At 39.0% G+C, this 19,332-nt stretch overlaps 2 protein-coding genes across 5 annotated transcripts in view; both read right to left on the bottom strand.

Annotated features, from left to right (window-relative positions):
• Positions 1-19,332, bottom strand: part of LOC115437017 (E3 ubiquitin-protein ligase TRIM39-like) — a 760,370-nt gene that overhangs the window by 225,217 nt on the left and 515,821 nt on the right. The gene's annotated exons all lie outside the window — the stretch shown is intronic.
• LOC115437012 (tripartite motif-containing protein 16-like) lies at positions 16,636-18,634 on the bottom strand. Of its 4 annotated transcripts, none has more exons than XM_030160071.1 (2): positions 17,483-18,634; positions 16,636-17,446 (listed from the first exon to the last, which is right to left on the bottom strand). In XM_030160071.1, exons 1-2 carry the CDS (start codon positions 18,609-18,611, stop codon positions 16,869-16,871), a joined length of 1,707 nt encoding a protein of 568 aa, XP_030015931.1. In that variant the 5' UTR covers positions 18,612-18,634; the 3' UTR covers positions 16,636-16,868. The 4 variants fall into 4 exon arrangements, with proteins under 4 accessions (XP_030015931.1, XP_030015932.1, XP_030015933.1 ...); XM_030160072.1 differs by having other exon boundaries at positions 16,636-17,410; XM_030160073.1 differs by having other exon boundaries at positions 16,636-18,075; positions 18,358-18,634.

The raw sequence follows: 19,332 nt of genomic DNA, 5'->3' as shown, positions 1-19,332 counted from the left end.
TTTCCACAGGCTTGATGAACTTTTTTCATTAACCCCAACTCTGAGTGACATTTAACTCACAGTGAGTTCAAACTACACTTTGAGAGTGAAAATTGACTCTGAAATGTTTAACCCTGAAATTTCAACTCTCCCATTTTTGCGGTGTAAACAGAAACAGACATACATACATACACGTAAATAAACAAACTCTGACCCAGGGTCAAAACACGTCTAACCTGTATCCACTGGACACACAAATGCTGGCACCATGAATTTGTTCCATGTTCTGTCGCTCCCTGGTTGGACTGGTCGGCCCCTGGACGGTCTGCATGTGGACTGAACCCTGTTTTGTCTCTGGAATAAAGGGAGAGGTTTTTGTGGACTGTACCTGTTGGCCTTATATCTTTTCTTGCTGTTGGGTCACTGCCTGTAACGTCACAAGCAAGGTTATTATCATTAATGAAAATGAACGAAATGATGAAAACTAGAATTGTAAAAACATTTCATTAACTGAAATAAAAAAAAAACTATAATTAAAAGAAAAAAACATAAACAACTGAAACTGTATTGTGTGTTTATAAAACTAACTAAAACTTATAAAAATTCTGGATCAAATTCCCTTGGTTTTGGTCTTTGTCAATGTCAGATTGATGTTCAATGGATTTCTTTGTCTCTCTCAGTTTTCTGTGCTGTCTCCATACGACACTTTTTGCTCCGTCACTTGTGTTCACTTGTGGTTTCCAGTCGTCTTCTGGTCCCCACTCTACCTGGAAACATGGAGACTAAAGCAGCAGAGTCCTGTCTGGGATTGATTTGAATAGGAGCACAGAGAAGAAGAGAAAAGAGACCACTGAACTACAACTGAACTACAACTGAACTACAACTGAACTACAACTGAACTACAACTAAACTACAACTAAACTACAACTGAACTACAACTGAACTACAACTGAACTACAACTAAACTAAAACTGAACTACAACTGAACTACAACTGAACTACAACTAAACTACAACTGAACTACAACTGAACTACAACTGAACTACAACTGAACTACAACTAAACTAAAACTGAACTACAACTGAACTACAACTGAACTACAACTAAACTACAACTGAACTACAACTGAACTACAACTGAACTACAACTAAACTAAAACTGAACTACAACTGAACTACAACTGAACTACAACTGAACTACAACTGAACTACAACTAAACTACATCTGAACTACAACTGAACTACAACTAAACTAAAACTGAACTACAACTGAACTACAACTGAACTACAACTAAACTACAACTGAACTACAACTGAACTACAACTAAACTAAAACTGAACTACAACTGAACTACAACTAAACTACAACTGAACTACAACTGAACTACAACTGAACTACAACTGAACTACAACTAAACTAAAACTGAACTACAACTGAACTACAACTGAACTACAACTGAACTACAACTAAACTACAACTGAACTACAACTGAACTACAACTGAACTACAACTGAACTACAACTAAACTACATCTGAACTACAACTGAACTACAACTAAACTAAAACTAAAACTAAACATTTAGAAAAAAAATTAAAACTAATAAAAACTAACAAACCTGCTCTAAAAACGAATTCAAACGAACTAAATTAGAGAAAAGAAAGTCCAAACTAAATAAAACTAAACTAGAATGAAAAATCCAAACCTATTCTAACCTTGGTCCATGCACAATGAAGGCAGAATTGTTAAGCAGGCAGGCAAACGATTCCAGGGAATCGAGCTACTGGGATCCGGTTCTCAAAAAGAACCGGTTCTTGATTCCCATCCCTAATCTCTGGTCATGTGATCAACTCAGCGCCATGACTGAACACCAGCAAAAAAAAGAAAACAACAAAGGAGCAAACGCTGGCCCTCATGACCCAAAATCTGCCGAGAATAGTCCAGATCTTCCCCATGAGAGGTAGTGACATGAGGACAGTGTCTGCTAGAAACCCGGCTGAAACGAGCCTGTTAGCACTAAATAGATCCCCCTGAGAGTCAGCAAAACAGCACTGAATAAACCATGGACTGAAAGGACATCCACCGAAAACTAACACATTTTCAGACAGATTTTGAAATCCTGTTCTTGTTAAAATGTTGTTTCCTCACATATGGACGGACAGCTGGAGCAGCTGCACACGTTCAGGACGACGAGTGTGTTTAGACGAGGACTAACAGAGTCAACACACACACACACACATGCAACTGAAGTGTGTGTTTCTTATTCTGCACAAACGTGCATCAACGTCTGCTTTACTCTGAACTCCAGTCTGCCTTCCACACAGTCAGAGGGGTGACCACTACAGAGGACGACACCTGTTTATGTCTTTGTGGAACCCTCTTCATTCTGGGTCTGCTGTGGGGATGGAACCATATGAACAATTCACATCATGGTTATTGTGACCAGAATTATCACTGTTATCATTATTATCTCAGTATTATTGAAATTGTGCTCAAAATGTTCAAAAGTACTGATACACACACTGAAAGAATTTAACCAAATTCTATTAAAAAATAAATAAATAAATTGGCACAATGTCCCTTCTGTGTCAGAAACATTCCAATATTAACCCTTAGTGGTCTGAGTCTACTTTGTCTGTTTTTCAGTCCTTTTGATTTTGCCTTTATATACTATAGAAACAAATGTTTACTATACCCATGTTTGGGATCTGTTTTTTCAGCACAACTTCATCTAGATCATCTGTCTATTATTTTTTCACTTTCACCTACTATATCAACATAAAAGGACAAAAACACAAAAAATATATCAAATCCGATTTGAAAAATGTATATAATTTATTGCATAAATAACACACAGATGTTTAATGAACCTTTTCAAAGACTTTAAAAGTGAATATTGGTTCCAGATATTAGGTATAGAAAATTAAAATTGTAATAAGACATAAAGGCAGATCTCTACATAGGGTAATCAAACACAGTTATCCTGATAACTACAGTTTAAACGGTAATACTAACTGTCTGCAGTTTTATTGCGGTTTATCGTTCTACTGGTAATCGTTCCATCCCTAGTGTGTTGGGAGGTTTATTTTCTTATGTTCTAATCCTTCTTAAATCCAGTGGGATCCTTCCAGACAGATGGGGTGGGTCATTCATTCATTCCATCCAAAGGCGGAGTCTCCTGTAGGTGTTCTGTTTGGGTTCCACTGCGTTGGTTAGAGTTTGGAAAACACTGGGGTTGGTTTTCCATTCACACTTTTCCTTTTCCCAGTTTCTTGTCCTGCAAAATTTACGAACGCAAGTGGGAGACATCTGTGGTCTGTTTGACGCTCTTCCCCAGCTGCACTCTGGGAGTTGAAATCTGCAGAAAACACTGACTTTTGGCTCTGGGAGACCACTTTTATATTGTCTAAAGTAGGCTGGGTTTAGCTCCAAACCACACCCATTTTTATCATATTTTGAACATTCATGTAGTCACGTCGGAAACCCCCTTTTCAGCTTGTCTCTAATAGGATAAGGTCTTTTTGGTGTAGGTCAGGATTGGTCCAAACATACACATATGCAACTAATTCCCAGTATTTGATTATCATATGTATGTATACTGTATGTATATATATATATATGTATATAGGTAACTTTTTCACAGAAAATGTAAAGTACTTCCCAGAATGTCCAAAATTTCCACTCACGTGTACTTCTTTTTTACACCACGTTTTCTGAAACTTTCCATGAGCTCACATGTCCTCTTTGCCCCCCCCCCCCCCCCCCCCCCCCCCCCCCCCTTTGTAACTTTCCATAAATTCACGTGTTCTTTCGATGGCTACATGTGTTCGTTCTTTTGTGGGTCTCCCAGGAAAAAACTCAGCTACTCTGTTACAACCATCACATTACACTGAAATGTAACTTCTGGCATGCAAAGGAATACTTTTGAATATAAACTGAATACTTTTGATTAAAATACTGGTTTCTAATACTTTGATTGAAATACTGGTTTCTAATACTTTGATTAAAATACTGGTTTCTAATACTTTGATTAAAATACTGGTTTCTAATACTTTGATTGAAATACTGGTTTCTAATACTTTGATTAAAATACTGGTTTCTAATACTTTGATTAAAATACTGGTTTCTAATACTTTGATTAAAATACTGGTTTCTGACACCACATTCTGACCAGTCACTGCTAACGTCTAAGCCTAACGAACCCCAAGCACCTGTAAATATGTGCACAAAACCATGTAAACAGTACAGTTTTATTTAACCCAGAAACACTCGGTGCTACTTCTGTGTCAGTTCCAAAGTGAATTTTTCTCCATATTTAATCTTTTTTAACTGATTTATCACCATTTATTCTAATATTATCTTCTGTATTTTCCATTTTTTCAGTGTAAATTGTGTATTTTCCTGTATTTAATTCACTGATCATGTAGTTCACAGGTGTCAAACATGCGGCCCGGGCCCAAATCTGGCCCTCCAGAGGGTCCAGTCCGGCCCTGGGATGAATTTGTGAAATGCAAAAATTAGACTAAAGATATAAACAATCCTTTAGTTCAGGTTCCACATTCAGACCAATCCAATCTCCCGTGGGCAGGACCAGTAAAATACTGTCACAGTAACATAGAAATAATGACAGCTCCAAATGTTTCTCTTTGTAAATGTAAATATTTTCATGTATTTACACTAAAACAAAGTATAATTTGGCAAAAAAAAAATGTGAATAACCTGAAATGTCATAATAGAAGTCAGTACAATTTTAACACTATTCTGTCTGTTATTAAATGTTTAAGTGTGTTTGTAGATCCACTGTGATCTGTCAGTTCTAATGAACATGTGGAAATGATAAACTGAGACAGAACAGTGTTGGAATTACACTGATTTTTTCAGTTTGTTCATGTTATTCACACTTTTAACCCTTACAGACCCAAACGTCCACCTTTAACCCTTACAGACCCAAACGTCCACCTTTAACCCTTACAGACCCAAACGTTCACCTTTAACCCTTACAGACCCAAACGTCCACCTTTAACCCTTAAAGACCCAAACGTCCACCTTTAACCCTTACAGACCCAAACGTTCACCTTTAACCCTTACAGACCCAAACGTCCACCTTTAACCCTTAAAGACTCAAACGTCCACCTTTAACCCTTACAGACCCAGACGTCCACCTTTAACCCTTACAGACCCAAACGTTCACCTTTAACCCTTACAGACCCAAACGTCCTCCTTTAACCCTTACAGACCCAAACGTCCACCTTTAACCCTTAAAGACCCTAACGTTCACCTTTAACCCTTACAGACCCAAACGTCCACCTTTAACCCTTACATACCCAAACGTCCACCTTTAACCCTTACAGACCCAAACGTCCACCTTTAACCCTTACAGACCCAAACGTTCACCTTTAACCCTTACAGACCCAAACGTCCACCTTTAACCCTTACAGACCCAAACGTTCACCTTTAACCCTTACAGACCCAAACGTCCACCTTTAACCCTTATAGACCCAAACGTTCACCTTTAACCCTTACAGACCCAAACGTTCACCTTTAACCCTTACAGACCCAAACGTCCACCTTTAACCCTTACAGACCCAAACGTTCACCTTTAACCCTTACAGACCCAAACGTCCACCTTTAACCCTTACAGACCCAAACGTCCACCTTTAACCCTTAAAGACCCAAACGTCCACCTTTAACCCTTACAGACCCAAACGTTCACCTTTAACCCTTAAAGACCCAAACGTCCACCTTTAACCCTTACAGACCCAAACGTCCACCTTTAACCCTTACAGACCCAGACGTCCACCTTTAACCCTTACAGACCCAAACGTCCACCTTTAACCCTTACAGACCCAAACGTCCACCTTTAACCCTTAAAGACCCAAACGTCCACCTTTAACCCTTACAGACCCAAACGTTCACCTTTAACCCTTACAGACCCAAACGTCCACCTTTAACCCTTACAGACCCAAACGTTCACCTTTAACCCTTAAAGACCCAAACGTCCACCTTTAACCCTTACAGACCCAAACGTCCACCTTTAACCCTTACAGACCCAAACGTTCACCTTTAACCCTTACAGACCCAAACGTCCACCTTTAACCCTTACAGACCCAAACGTCCACCTTTAACCCTTACAGACCCAAACGTCCACCTTTAACCCTTACAGACCCAAACGTCCACCTTTAACCCTTACAGACCCAAACGTTCACCTTTAACCCTTACAGACCCAAACGTCCACCTTTAACCCTTACAGACCCAAACGTCCACCTTTAACCCTTACAGACCCAAACGTTCACCTTTAACCCTTACAGACCCAAACGTCCACCTTTAACCCTTACAGACCCAAACGTCCACCTTTAACCCTTACAGACCCAAACGTTCACCTTTAACCCTTACAGACCCAAACGTTCACCTTTAACCCTTACAGACCCAAACGTCCACCTTTAACCCTTACAGACCCAAACGTTCACCTTTAACCCTTAAACATCCAAACCTCCACCTTTAACCCTTAAACATCCAAACCTCCACCTTTAACCCTTACAGACCCAAACGTTCACCTTTAACCCTTACAGACCCAAACGTTCACCTTTAACCCTTAAACATCCAAACCTCCACCTTTAACCCTTACAGACCCAAACGTCCACCTTTAACCCTTACAGACCCAAACGTTCACCTTTAACCCTTACAGACCCAAACGTCCACCTTTAACCCTTACAGACCCAAACGTTCACCTTTAACCCTTAAACATCCAAACGTCCACCTTTAACCCTTAAACATCCAAACCTCCACCTTTAACCCTTACAGACCCAAACGTCCACCTTTAACCCTTACAGACCCAAACGTTCACCTTTAACCCTTACAGACCCAAACGTCCACCTTTAACCCTTACAGACCCAAACGTCCACCTTTAACCCTTACAGACCCAAACGTTCACCTTTAACCCTTACAGACCCAAACGTTCACCTTTAACCCTTACAGACCCAAGCGTTCACCTTTAACCCTTAAACATCCAAACCTCCACCTTTAACCCTTAAACATCCAAACCTCCACCTTTAACCCTTACAGACCCAAACGTCCACCTTTAACCCTTACAGACCCAAACGTTCACCTTTAACCCTTACAGACCCAAACGTTCACCTTTAACCCTTACAGACCCAAGCGTTCACCTTTAACCTAAACCATCTTCTGATCTAAACTGTTTAATTCCTGTTGATCCACTAATCTGATCAGTCCATGTCAATAATTGGTGTAAAATACAGTTCTTCATCTTTTCATGGTCATCAGATATGACGATATTTGGACGTTCACAGGCTCTGTAGTTACCGTGGAAACACCGTCATCTTCTCCAACATTGATTCCCCAGTCAAACCCATGGAGTTGGATCAATGACAGTGGATGGACACATAATAAATAAAATGAACAAAACTTTAACAAAATAATATGTAATGTGAATAAATAAGAAAAAAAAGACTGAAATGAAGTAAAAAAGCATAAAATAAGGAAGAAAATGAACCAAAAAAAGCCAAAATGATCAATGAAATGAACCAAATGAATAAAAAATTGACAAAAATAATAAGCAACAAGAACAAAATAAACCACAAACTGAATGAAATTGATGAAAAAAATACTAAACCCATGCAGTTGGATCAGTGTTAGTGGATGGACACACTGGGTTTATGTTCAGTTAATGACAGATTGGACTGAAAAAGTGACTTTTTCTTCAGTTTTCTCTCTTTCTGATATAACAACCGTCAACTGTACTCTGAACTTTTATGAACATCTACATGATCAGTGAATTAAATACAGGAAAATACATGATTTTCACTGAAAAAGCACAAAATACAGAAGATAAATGGTGATAAACACCTTAAGGAAGGTTAAACATCGAGAAAACATCATTTGAGAACGTCATGACCACTTTATAGGTTAAAGATCCAAATAAAGTTCTTACAGTCTTATAGTGTGAAGTTGTTCTGTCAGAAACAGAAAACTGAAGGAACCGTGTCTTTGTCGGTCCAGTCTGTCATTAACTGAACACAAACCCAGGGTGTCCATGCACTGGTAGTGTCTGCTGTTCTGGTCCTGCTTTAGAATTACAAACAGCTTCTACCTCCACCACAGAATGGCAGAGGTTTATGTTTTCATCAGGGTTTGTTTGTTTGTTTGTTTGTTTGTTTGTTTGTTTGTTTGTTTGTCTGATAACTCAAAAGTTAAGGACGGATTTGGATGAAATTTTCAGGAAACGTTGATACTGGCACAAGGAACAAAAGATTACATGTTGGTGGTGATGGGGGGGGGGGCTGATCTGCCTTGGTGGAGGTCTGCGCTCTCTGAGTGCTTTTCTAGTTTGTTTTTTAAAATTGATAACTCTGAAAGAAAAACATTACTTTTTTTTGGGTATTTCACACAGCTGTAATGTCTGAGTCAATCAGCTGTTTTCAGTCAGTGTCTGTTATTCTGCTGCTCAGACACACTCCTGTACCACAGAACAACAGCAGACACCCAGCACATATGAGCTGGGCCTAAGGCAGACACCCAGCACATATGAGCTGGGCCTAAAGCAGACACCCAGCACATATGAGCTGGGCCTAAAGCAGACACCCCGCACATATGAGCTGGGCCTAAAGCAGACACCCAGCACATATGAGCTGGACCTAAAGCAGACACCCAGCACATATGAGCTGGGCCTAAAGCAGACACCCAGCACATATGAGCTGGGCCTAAAGCAGACACCCAGCACATATGAGCTGGGCCTAAAGCAGACGCCCAGCACATATGAGCTGGGCCTAAAGCAGACGCCCAGCACATATGAGCTGGGCCTAAAGCAGACACCCAGCACATATGAGCTGGGCCTAAAGCAGACGCCCAGCACATATGAGCTGGGCCTAAAGCAGACGCCCAGCACATATGAGCTGGGCCTAAAGCAGACGCCCAGCACATATGAGCTGGGCCTAAAGCAGACGCCCAGCACATATGAGCTGGGCCTAAAGCAGACGCCCAGCACATATGAGCTGGGCCTAAAGCAGACGCCCAGCACATATGAGCTGGGCCTAAAGCAGACACCCAGCACATATGAGCTGGTCTTATCAGCAGGAGTCACAAAGGGCCGTGGGTGGAGTGGATGCAGAGGCCGGTGGTTCCTCAGGGAGGAGGATAATGAGTGTCCCCACTGACGGAGGCTGACACTGGGCCTGAGGAGAAACACACACCAGCCCCAACAAGCACAGCTACACACACACACACACACACACACACACACACACATATTATTATTAGTGGTAGTAGTATTAGTATTAGTATTAGTATTAGTATTATTATTAGTATTAGTATTAGTATTATTATTATTATTAGTATTAGTATTAGTATTAGTATTATTATTAGTATTAGTATTAGTATTAGTATTAGTATACATAAAACAGGATAGTCATTTCAACAAATATACAGACATGACGTTGGATAAAATGTGCAGACGACACCACAGTCCAGATCTGAGGTCACATCCTGTGAAAAAACCCACGGTGGGTTTGATGGAGGAAAAGCTTCTATCAAATGTGGATGTGTGAAGCACGTCAGCCTGGACCTACTGATAGGAAACACAGTCAGGGCTTATGAAGCACACATCTGCAGCTGAAGCACACATCTGCACATGAAGCACACATCTGCAGATGAAGCACACATCTGCACATGAAGCACACATCTGCAGATGAAGCACACATCTGCACATGAAGCACACATCTGCACATGAAGCACACATCTGCAGATGAAGCACACATCTGCAGCTGAAGCACACATCTGCACATGAAGCACACATCTGCAGATGAAGCACACATCTGCAGCTGAAGCACACATCTGCACATGAAGCACACATCTGCAGCTGAAGCACACATCTGCACATGAAGCACACATCTGCAGATGAAGCACACATCTGCAGCTGAAGCACACATCTGCACATGAAGCACACATCTGCACATGAAGCACACATCTGCACATGAAGCACACATCTGCAGCTGAAGCACACATCTGCACATGAAGCACACATCTGCAGATGAAGCACACATCTGCAGCTGAAGCACACATCTGCACATGAAGCACACATCTGCAGATGAAGCACACATCTGCAGCTGAAGCACACATCTGCAGCTGAAGCACACATCTGCAGCTGAAGCACACATCTGCACATGAAGCACACATCTGCAGCTGAAGCCCAGCTGTGCGTCTGCATGCGTCTGTGGGATCTCTACATGTTATTTCACACACGTCTGATTCTCTGAGCGTTCTGATGCGGCGGCGTTGCCGTGGTTTCAGGCTGATAACGTCTCCTCAGAGCAGGAGGCATCTGGTGGAGTTAAAGCAGCGCTCTGAAACTCCTGTTCTTTCAGGTTCCACATTCAGACCCATTTGCTCTGCAGTGGACTGAACCAGTAGAATAAGAACAGAAGAACCTAGAAATAATGACAACTGCACATTTATGTCTGTGTTTTAGTGCAAAAAACCCATTAAATTATGAAAATACTTACTTTTATAAACTATCCAAACAAAAAAGATGTGAATGACCTGAAAAAAAAGAACTTTCCTAAGAAAATCAAGTGCAAATTTAACAATATTATGCCTCAACCAAGGTTCTAATAGTTCTGGATTTTTCATTCTAGTTTAGTTTTATTTAGTTTGGACTTTTTTTCTCTAATTCAGTTCGTTTTAATTTGTTTTTAGAGCAGGTTTGATAGTTTTTATTAGTTTTCTTTTTTTTTTTTTTCTAAATGCTTAGTTGTAGTTCAGTTGTAGTTCAGTTGTAGTTTAGTTGTAGTTCAGTTGTAGTTTAGCTGTAGTTCAGTTGTAGTTCAGTTGTAGTTCAGTTGTAGTTCAGTTGTAGTTTAGCTGTAGTTCAGTTGTAGTTCAGTTGTAGTTTAGTTGTAGTTCAGTTGTAGTTCAGTTGTAGTTTAGTTGTAGTTCAGTTGTAGTTTCAGTTGTAGTTCAGTTGTAGTTCAGTTTTAGTTTAGTTGTAGTTCAGTTGTAGTTCAGTTGTAGTTCAGTTGTAGTTCAGTTGTAGTTTAGTTGTAGTTCAGTTTTAGTTTAGTTGTAGTTCAGTTGTAGTTTCAGTTGTAGTTCAGTTGTAGTTTAGTTGTAGTTCAGTTTTAGTTTAGTTGTAGTTCAGTTGTAGTTTAGTTGTAGTTCAGTTGTAGTTTAGTTGTAGTTCAGTTGTAGTTCAGTTGTAGTTCAGTTGTAGTTTAGTTGTAGTTCAGTTGTAGTTTCAGTTGTAGTTCAGTTGTAGTTTAGTTGTAGTTCAGTTTTAGTTTAGTTGTAGTTCAGTTGTAGTTCAGTTGTAGTTCAGTTGTAGTTTAGCTGTAGTTCAGTTGTAGTTTAGTTGTAGTTCAGTTGTAGTTCAGTTGTAGTTCAGTTGTAGTTTAGTTGTAGTTCAGTTGTAGTTCAGTTGTAGTTTAGTTGTAGTTCAGTTGTAGTTCAGTTGTAGTTTAGTTGTAGTTCAGTTGTAGTTCAGTTGTAGTTCAGTGGTCTCTTTTCTCTTCTTCTCTGTGCTCCTATTCAAATCAATCCCAGACAGGACTCTGCTGCTTTAGTCTCCATGTTTCCAGGTAGAGTGGGGACCAGAAGACGACTGGAAACCACAAGTGAACACAAGTGACGGAGCAAAAAGTGTCGTATGGAGACAGCACAGAAAACTGAGAGAGACAAAGAAATCCATTTCATATCAACCTGACACTGACAAAAACGAAAACGAAGGCAATTTGATCCATAATTTTTTTTATCCAATTTAGTTAAACACACAATACAGTTTCAGTTAGTTATGTTTTTTTTTTTCTTTTAATTATAGTTTTTATTTATTTCAGTTAATGAAAATGTGTTTTCAGTTCTAGTTTTGGTCGTTTCGTTCGTTTTCGTTAACGATAATAACCTTGCAGTTCTGTACGTCTACACTGTCCAGAGCATGACCATCCTGTAGAGGGCAGTGTGGAGAGACCGTCCAGTACCATGAACCAATCAGAATCCTGAAAAGAATCACAACAAAATGTTACTTCTGTCACTCACATGTGACCCAAACGTATTTCCATTGAAACTGTGACGTCCATCTGAGATCTCTGTCATTTTTATCTGTTTTAGTTCGTTTTGGAAGCACAGTTTCAGTTAGTTTTCATGTTTTCATTTACTTATAGTTTTTATTTATTTCAGTTAACGAAAATGTTTTTACGATTCTAGTTTTCGTCATTTCGTTAGTTTTTGTTAACGATAATAATCTTGGCCTCCACTTCTCATTAGTCCATGTGCATTCTGGATCAGATCTCCAAAGACACTAAACACTGAGGAACAGGAAGAAAAGAGTTCAAACTGGACTGAATTTAATACAGACATTTCAGGTTGGACACATTTGTTCAGGTTAGTCACATTTTATTGGTACAGGAGAGTTTGGAAATGGAAAGAGTTTCATAATTTAATGTGATTTTTGCACTAAAACAAAGACAAACATTTGAAGTTGTTGTTATTTAAGAACATAATGTAATTTTTTTTTTTTCCCATCAAACCCAGTAGTAAATCTGCAGTGGTTCTTCTGTGTGGGTTCTTCTGCTGTTCTTATTGGACTGTAGATCAGATTGGTCTGGATGTGGAACCCACACTAACATGAGTTCCACAGCCTGGACCGTGGAATTTATACACTGTGTAAATTCATCCCAGGGGTCGGACTGGAACCTTTGGGGGGACACATTTGGACCCCGGGCCGCATGTTTGACAGCCCTGTTTTAAATCATAAAAATCAGAGCCATGTTGAGGGAATTTTAAAGCCGTCTGCAGAGCGAACCTTCTATAAATGCGTGTGCCGGCAGCACAGCAGACAGATGATCATACATTCCTTCTGCGTTTCACTCTGAGCAGATATCGTTTGTGAGGATTGAAGCCTTAAATGTAATATCAGAGACCTGAGAACAGCTTGGGAAAAGTCCAAATGCTGCTGGTTTCTCCAAAATAGAAGGCTTTTTTTCACTGTGGATGAAAGATAACCTTTCTTCTTTGCCAAATGTTTGGTATTTGGCGACTTCCCCCAGGAAATCAATGACAAAAGAAGCCGTTTATGGAGGTGTAACCTGGACCACACGGCGCAGATGTCATCACAGGCTTTCACAGACGCACACGTCTGCCGCCTGTTTGAGTATGCATGTACCAAAGAGGGCTTTGAGCCCCAGGACAGGAGGGTTAACTGATGACGAGACATGTTATGGATATGTGTCTGCTGTAAAATAAATAAATACACACACACACATATATGTATATATATATATATATATATATATATATATATATATATATATATATATATATATATATATATATATATATATATATATCTGAGGTCTTTGGTTTGAGATTAATGGGTCAAATCAAGGCAGGCCAGAATGTTGAATACAGGACATAATAATAATAATAATAATAACAATAATAATAATAATAATAATAATAATAATAATAATAATAATAATAATAACAATAATAATAATAATAATAATAATAATAATAACAATAATAATAATAATAATAATAATAATAATAACAATAATAATAATAATAATAATAATAATAATAACAATAACAATAATAATAATAATAATAATAATAATAATATATTCTATTGCTATTCTATTTAATTTTCCCATAATCTTATCCATATTTTGTCCATTTATTTGCCTTTTTTCCCATGTTGTTGCTATTCTATTTACTTTTCTAATAATCTTATTCATTTTTTTGTCCATTTAATTGCCCTTTTGTTCATTTTATTGTTTATTTCTGTTCATTTTGTTGTTTAGTTTTTGTTCATTTTGTTTCTTTTTTACTATTATGTCCTGTTTATTTTTGTTGTTGATCATTTATTCATTTTTTGTTCTTTTTGTTGTTATTATATTTACTTTTCCAATAATCTTATTCATTTTTTGTCCATTTATTTGCCTTTTTTTCCATTTTGTTGTTATTCTGTTCACTTTTTTAAGAATCTTACTCATTTTTTGTCCATTTATTTGCCTTTTTTTCCATTTTGTTGTTATTATATTTACTTTTCCAATAATCTTATTCATTTTTTGTCCATTTATTTGCCTTTTTTCCCCATTTTGTTGCTATTCTATTTACTTTTTTAAGAATCTTACTCATTTTTTTGTCCATTTATTTGCCCTTTTTTCCATTTTCTTGCTATTCTTTTTACTTTCCTAATAATCTTATTCATTTTTTGTCCATTTATTTGCCTTTTTTCCCCATTTTGTTGCTATTCTATTTACTTTTTTAAGAATCTTATTCATTTTTTTGTCCAATTATTTGCCTTTTTTTTCTCCATTTTGTTGCTATTCTATTTACTTTTTTAAGAATCTTACTCATTTTTTTGTCCATTTAATTGCCTTTTTTTCCATTTTGTTGCTATTCTATTTACTTTTTTAAGAATCTTATTCATTTTTTTGTCCATTTATTTGCCCTTTTTTCCATTTTCTTGCTATTCTTTTTACTTTCCTAATAATCTTATCCATATTTTGTCCATTTATTTGCCTTTTTTTCCATGTTGTTGCTATTCTATTTACTTTTCTAATAATCTTATTAATTTTTTTGTCCATTTATTTGCCTTTTTTCTTCCTTTTCTTGTCCATTTCCTTCCTTTTTTTGGATTTCCTGTGTGTTTTCATGTGCTCAGCCTCACTCCATCGGAGTTCCTCTTTGATTCTTGTTGAATTGTCTCTTCTTTTCAGTGCTTTTTCGTGCTTGATGCTGTGTCTGCTGTTAAATGAAGCTGCTGTTCCTCTTTCTTCTGTGTCTGTGGGTTTGTTTGAACCAGGTGAGACTCCTCCGACATCATCCGACCTCAGGAATGTTGGGCATTAATGTGGACTCGGCGGTGCGTGGACATGTTTTCCACATGAAAGCCACTCCTCAGTCCAACAGAAGCACACACGCCCACAGTGACAGGTGTGGAAGCCATGTGCTTTGGACTTCAGGTAGGTCACATGGTCACTGTTCTGGCTTTAACCCTTACACACCTACAACTACTGGACACATGACGTCCAAGGCCACGCTCCTCTACAGCTGACCTGGAATCAGTCATTTATCAGCACTGAGCATCATTTGATCCTCTGGACTGGACAGTTTTCACTGGAAATCCTGTATTTTCTACATTGAATTCACTGATCATGTAGATGTTCATTAAAGCTCAGAGTCAATTCAAAGGTTATTAGATCAAAAACACAGAAAACTGAAGAAAAAGTGTTTTTTTTTTAATATCATCCTTTATATTTGACATTTTTCAGCGTATTTGTCTCATTATTTGGTTCATTTTTCTTGTTTATGTTGTTCATTTTTTTCACTTTTAAATGTTTTGGATCCTATTTGTTCATATTGTTGCTCATTTTGTGTATTTTGTTGTGTAACTGCTCAAATTTTTAATTATTTGATCATTTTGCTGATTATTTGGCTCATTTTTGCTCAATTTGTTGATTAGATTAGACAGAACTTTATTGATCCATTGGACAGAGACCTCTGGGAACTCAGAATTGGTCATTTTTACTTATTATTGTTGATTATTGTTCTTTTTTTTTTTTTTTTTTTTTTTAATTTAATTTGTTGATTGTTTTATTCATTTTGTGATGAATTTTATTTTTGTTTATTTTGCTGATTAGTATTATCTTGTTTTTTTTTCTTGTTAATTTCTGTTTCCCGTTGACTTTTTTTTTTTAAATGAGTGATCATCATTTTTACTCATATGGTTGTTTGATTTTTGATTTTTTTCAATTTGTTGATTATTTTGTTCATTTTGTGATTTTTATTTCTGTTCATTTTGCTAATTATTTTTATCTTGTTTTTTTCCTGTTAATTTTTGCTTCATGTTGACTTTTTTTTTTTTTTAATTAGTCTGTCGGGAAATAATAACAGTTTATTTTAAGACTTAGAACTCAGAGATAATACCGTTTCTTTATGTTTTTATTCACATTTTTATGCACAAATCCTCATTTTTCCATAAACTTCCCTATTATGTGATGGCTGATAATTCTCCTAATATTACATCTGCTCATATTTACAACATCAGTATTTTCGACGTCATTGAACTCAGTCACGCCTCAGGCTTTAAGGACAAATGTGTCCATTTTCTCAGATGGTGGACATCTGTCTATTGAACTGGATCATCCGACATTTTCAGCCCGTTTACACCACCATAAAAAACAATAACTGTTAATAATCAGATAAATGGAATAATCAGATATGATGCGTTTACATGCACTTCAGAAATCATGGAAAAACCCGTGTTTCTGTGTTTCAGTCCATTATTGGATTTCTTCGGGGGTTCGTACATACGTAGTGACGATAGAATCCAACTTCCTGTTCTGGTCTTCAGCTCATGTTTGACTAAATCACTTGTGTTTTGTCTCAGTTCTCTTTTCTCGCACATGCTCAGATGGAACAGAATGAACTCCATCAGATGAACAGGTTTGTGTGCATGAGCTCCGTCTGAGTCGGTTCATGATCTCCACTTCTATCGTTGTCTCCAAATCCACGTCCGTACTTCTTCTGTAGGAAACAGGACGGAACAGTGGATTTGAACTCGACTGGTCCAAAGTGGAAAAACGGCTCCACTTTGTTTGACTCGGTCCAAAGCACAGACACCATCAGTCTGGTTGTGTGCTCCTCAGTTAATGACAGCTGTGTGAACATCACAGATGGGTCAACAAACACACTATTGGCTGGTTGACACTCACACACACTGGACTATTAGAATCCTCACAAAAAAGTCTGAATGGGACCAAATCTGGATTGTGAGTTCAGGAAGAAAAATTTAAAAAGTTGATCTGTTTTTGTGTCGTGTGGTTTAGAGACAGATACGAAAAGACTGATCTGATCGACCGGATCAAAGTCAACGATGAGTTTAATGGAGTTTAGGAAAGTGGGCAGTGGATCCATAACACCAAAGCCAAAGTCCAGCGTACAGAGGTTTAGTGAATGTGGTCTGGACTCTGTGGATCAGAGTCATGGTTTCAGAGACGCTGTAGAAGGACAGAATACCTGCTGTGTGATCCAGGTAGACTCCGATTCTGGAGGAAACTGGACCTGGGACAGAAGACTCAACACTGTTATGAAGAAATGAAGGAGAGTTATAGTTAGAATATAAAACCCAAGATTTGTCATTCCATCCAAATCCACATTCATCACAGTCTCCTTTTCTCTTAATGTCCTTATATACGACTGCGACCCCAACCTGCACCCCCCTCCACTCCACCTCCCAGTAACATCGACCAGTCAGACTCTCTCTGCTCAGGACCTGCCACTTGTCACTGAATCTGTCTGGATGATCAGGATAGTTCTGTTTTCGACTCATAAATGTTCCTCTCTTATTCTTCTTAGACAGTGACAGTTCTTCATTCACTGTGTTTGGATCCAGTGTGATTTTACGTGAATATCGTAAGAATCCTGTTCTGGTCTGTGGTTCTGGTTCTAGTAAGAATCCTGCTCTGGTCTGTGGTTCTGGTTCTAGTAAGAATCCTGCTCTGGTCTGTGGTTCTGGTTCTAGTAGAACCTGTGTTTGACTGATGCTCAGTGAGATGTTGGTCCGTTCTTCTGTCAGACTGAGCTGGAGTTTCTCTCTGAGCTCTGACACAGCTGTGGTCACATCCTCAAAGTAACTCTGAGGACGGACGTGGACGTGGGATGAGTCTGGATCTTCTCTGAGTGTGGACACTGATGGATACTGGAGTAAAAACTGGTTGTGGTCGTGTGTTTGTGCCAGTTTGTCCATCTCAGCGTCTTTCCTCCTCAGCTCAGTCATCTCCTGCTCCAGCTTCCGCTCCAGCTCTTTGACTCGACTCACTTCCGTTTCCTCCTTGGATCTGATCTGCCGCTCCACATCGCTCCTTCTTTCCTCCAGGAGTCGGATCAGCTCGGTCAGGATCTTGCGGTTCTTCTCCGCCGCTTCGTCAGCGCAGCGGCTGATGTTCTCCGCCTCCTGTTGAAGCGCCTTCACATCTTTCTGTTTGTCTTTGATTCTCTGCTGGATTTTCTGTCGACTCAGCTCCAGCTCCTTCTGCCTCTCAGTCCTTTCTGCTGCAGATGACACTGTGTCGTGGCCTTTATGTTCTTCCACAGAGCACAGATAACAGATACACTGACCGTCGGTGCGGCAGAACATCTTCATCACCTCATCGTGACAAGAGCAGACGTTCTCCTGGAGCTTCTCCGACAGATCCACCAGCTTGTGTTTCTTAAAGGCGGCAGATTCATGATGAGGCTGAAGGTGTTTGTGGCAGTAGGAGACCAAACACACCAGACAGGACTGGACAGCTTTCAGTTTCCTCCCAGTGCACACATCACAGACCACATCTTCAGCTCCAGCGTAGCAGTGATCAGCTGCAGCAGCTCCAAGTCCAGTCTTCTTCAGCTGTTCCACTAAAACTGCCAACAGGGTGTTTTTGACCAGGACAGGCCTGGGTATGAAGGTGTGTCTGCACTGAGGGCAGCTGTGGAGGTTCTGCCCGTCCTCTCCATCCCAGTGGGTTTGAATACAGCTCATACAGTAGCTGTGTCCACAGGGAATAGTCACCGGATCCTTCAGTAGATCCAAACAGATGGAACAGGAAAATGTTTCCTGATCCAGATGAACTCCTTTCTGCTCCATTTCTGCTTCGTGTCTCGACCACTGGTTCAGTTTGACTGAGTCAAAGCAGTTTGAGCGCTGATCTGTTCAACATGTCTGGATCCGCCTCCTGTTGGCTCCGCCCACATGTAGAAGGATTGGATCTACAGGGGAGGAGTCGAAACATGTATTTCAATAACATGGCCCAGATTACTGAAGTTGAAAATCACACATCAGTTTATGACTCTTTAACTTCTTGTAGCATGATATGGTGAAAAGTTCACATCCAAGACAACCCCAAACAGAAGCACTTCTGTAGGAAACAGTCATCAGTGCAAACATTTGAACTGATCTGGGAAGGATTTCAGTCACATGTACATCTTCTAATACAACCAGTAGCATCTGTCTGATGAATTACTACAAAAAAATGACAATTCCAGAAGATATAAAAAGATCTCAAAAGTTTGGGACTTCAGTGTCCAACAACACTACCCCAACTCGTAGCACTTACACCAAAACTCTGCCTTCTTTAATGGGGTATCAACGATCTCCTAGATGGTCCATTCAGGTATTTGAACTCCAACAGTGGACCATCACCTTTTCCTGTGAGTCATCATCCCAACTGTTGAGGAATTTCAAAACAAAGATGACCCCAAAGAAAAGCACTTCTGTAGAAAAGAATCATCAGCGCTTCAATATGAGGTGATCTGAGATTGATTCAAATACACGATTGAAGCAATAAATTGAACAAAATGAATTTAAA

The sequence above is a fragment of the Sphaeramia orbicularis genome, chromosome 17, assembly GCF_902148855.1.
Source record: "Sphaeramia orbicularis chromosome 17, fSphaOr1.1, whole genome shotgun sequence".
Taxonomy (NCBI): Eukaryota; Metazoa; Chordata; class Actinopteri; order Kurtiformes; family Apogonidae; genus Sphaeramia; species Sphaeramia orbicularis.
The sequence above is the reverse complement of the archived record's forward strand: the minus strand, read 5'-3'. Positions and strand labels throughout refer to the sequence as shown.

Bases quoted from the DNA above. Each gene is read 5' to 3' on its own strand.
- LOC115437012 (XM_030160070.1), bottom strand. From the start codon at position 18,611: ATGGAGCAGAAAGGAGTTCATCTGGATCAGGAAACATTTTCCTGTTCC.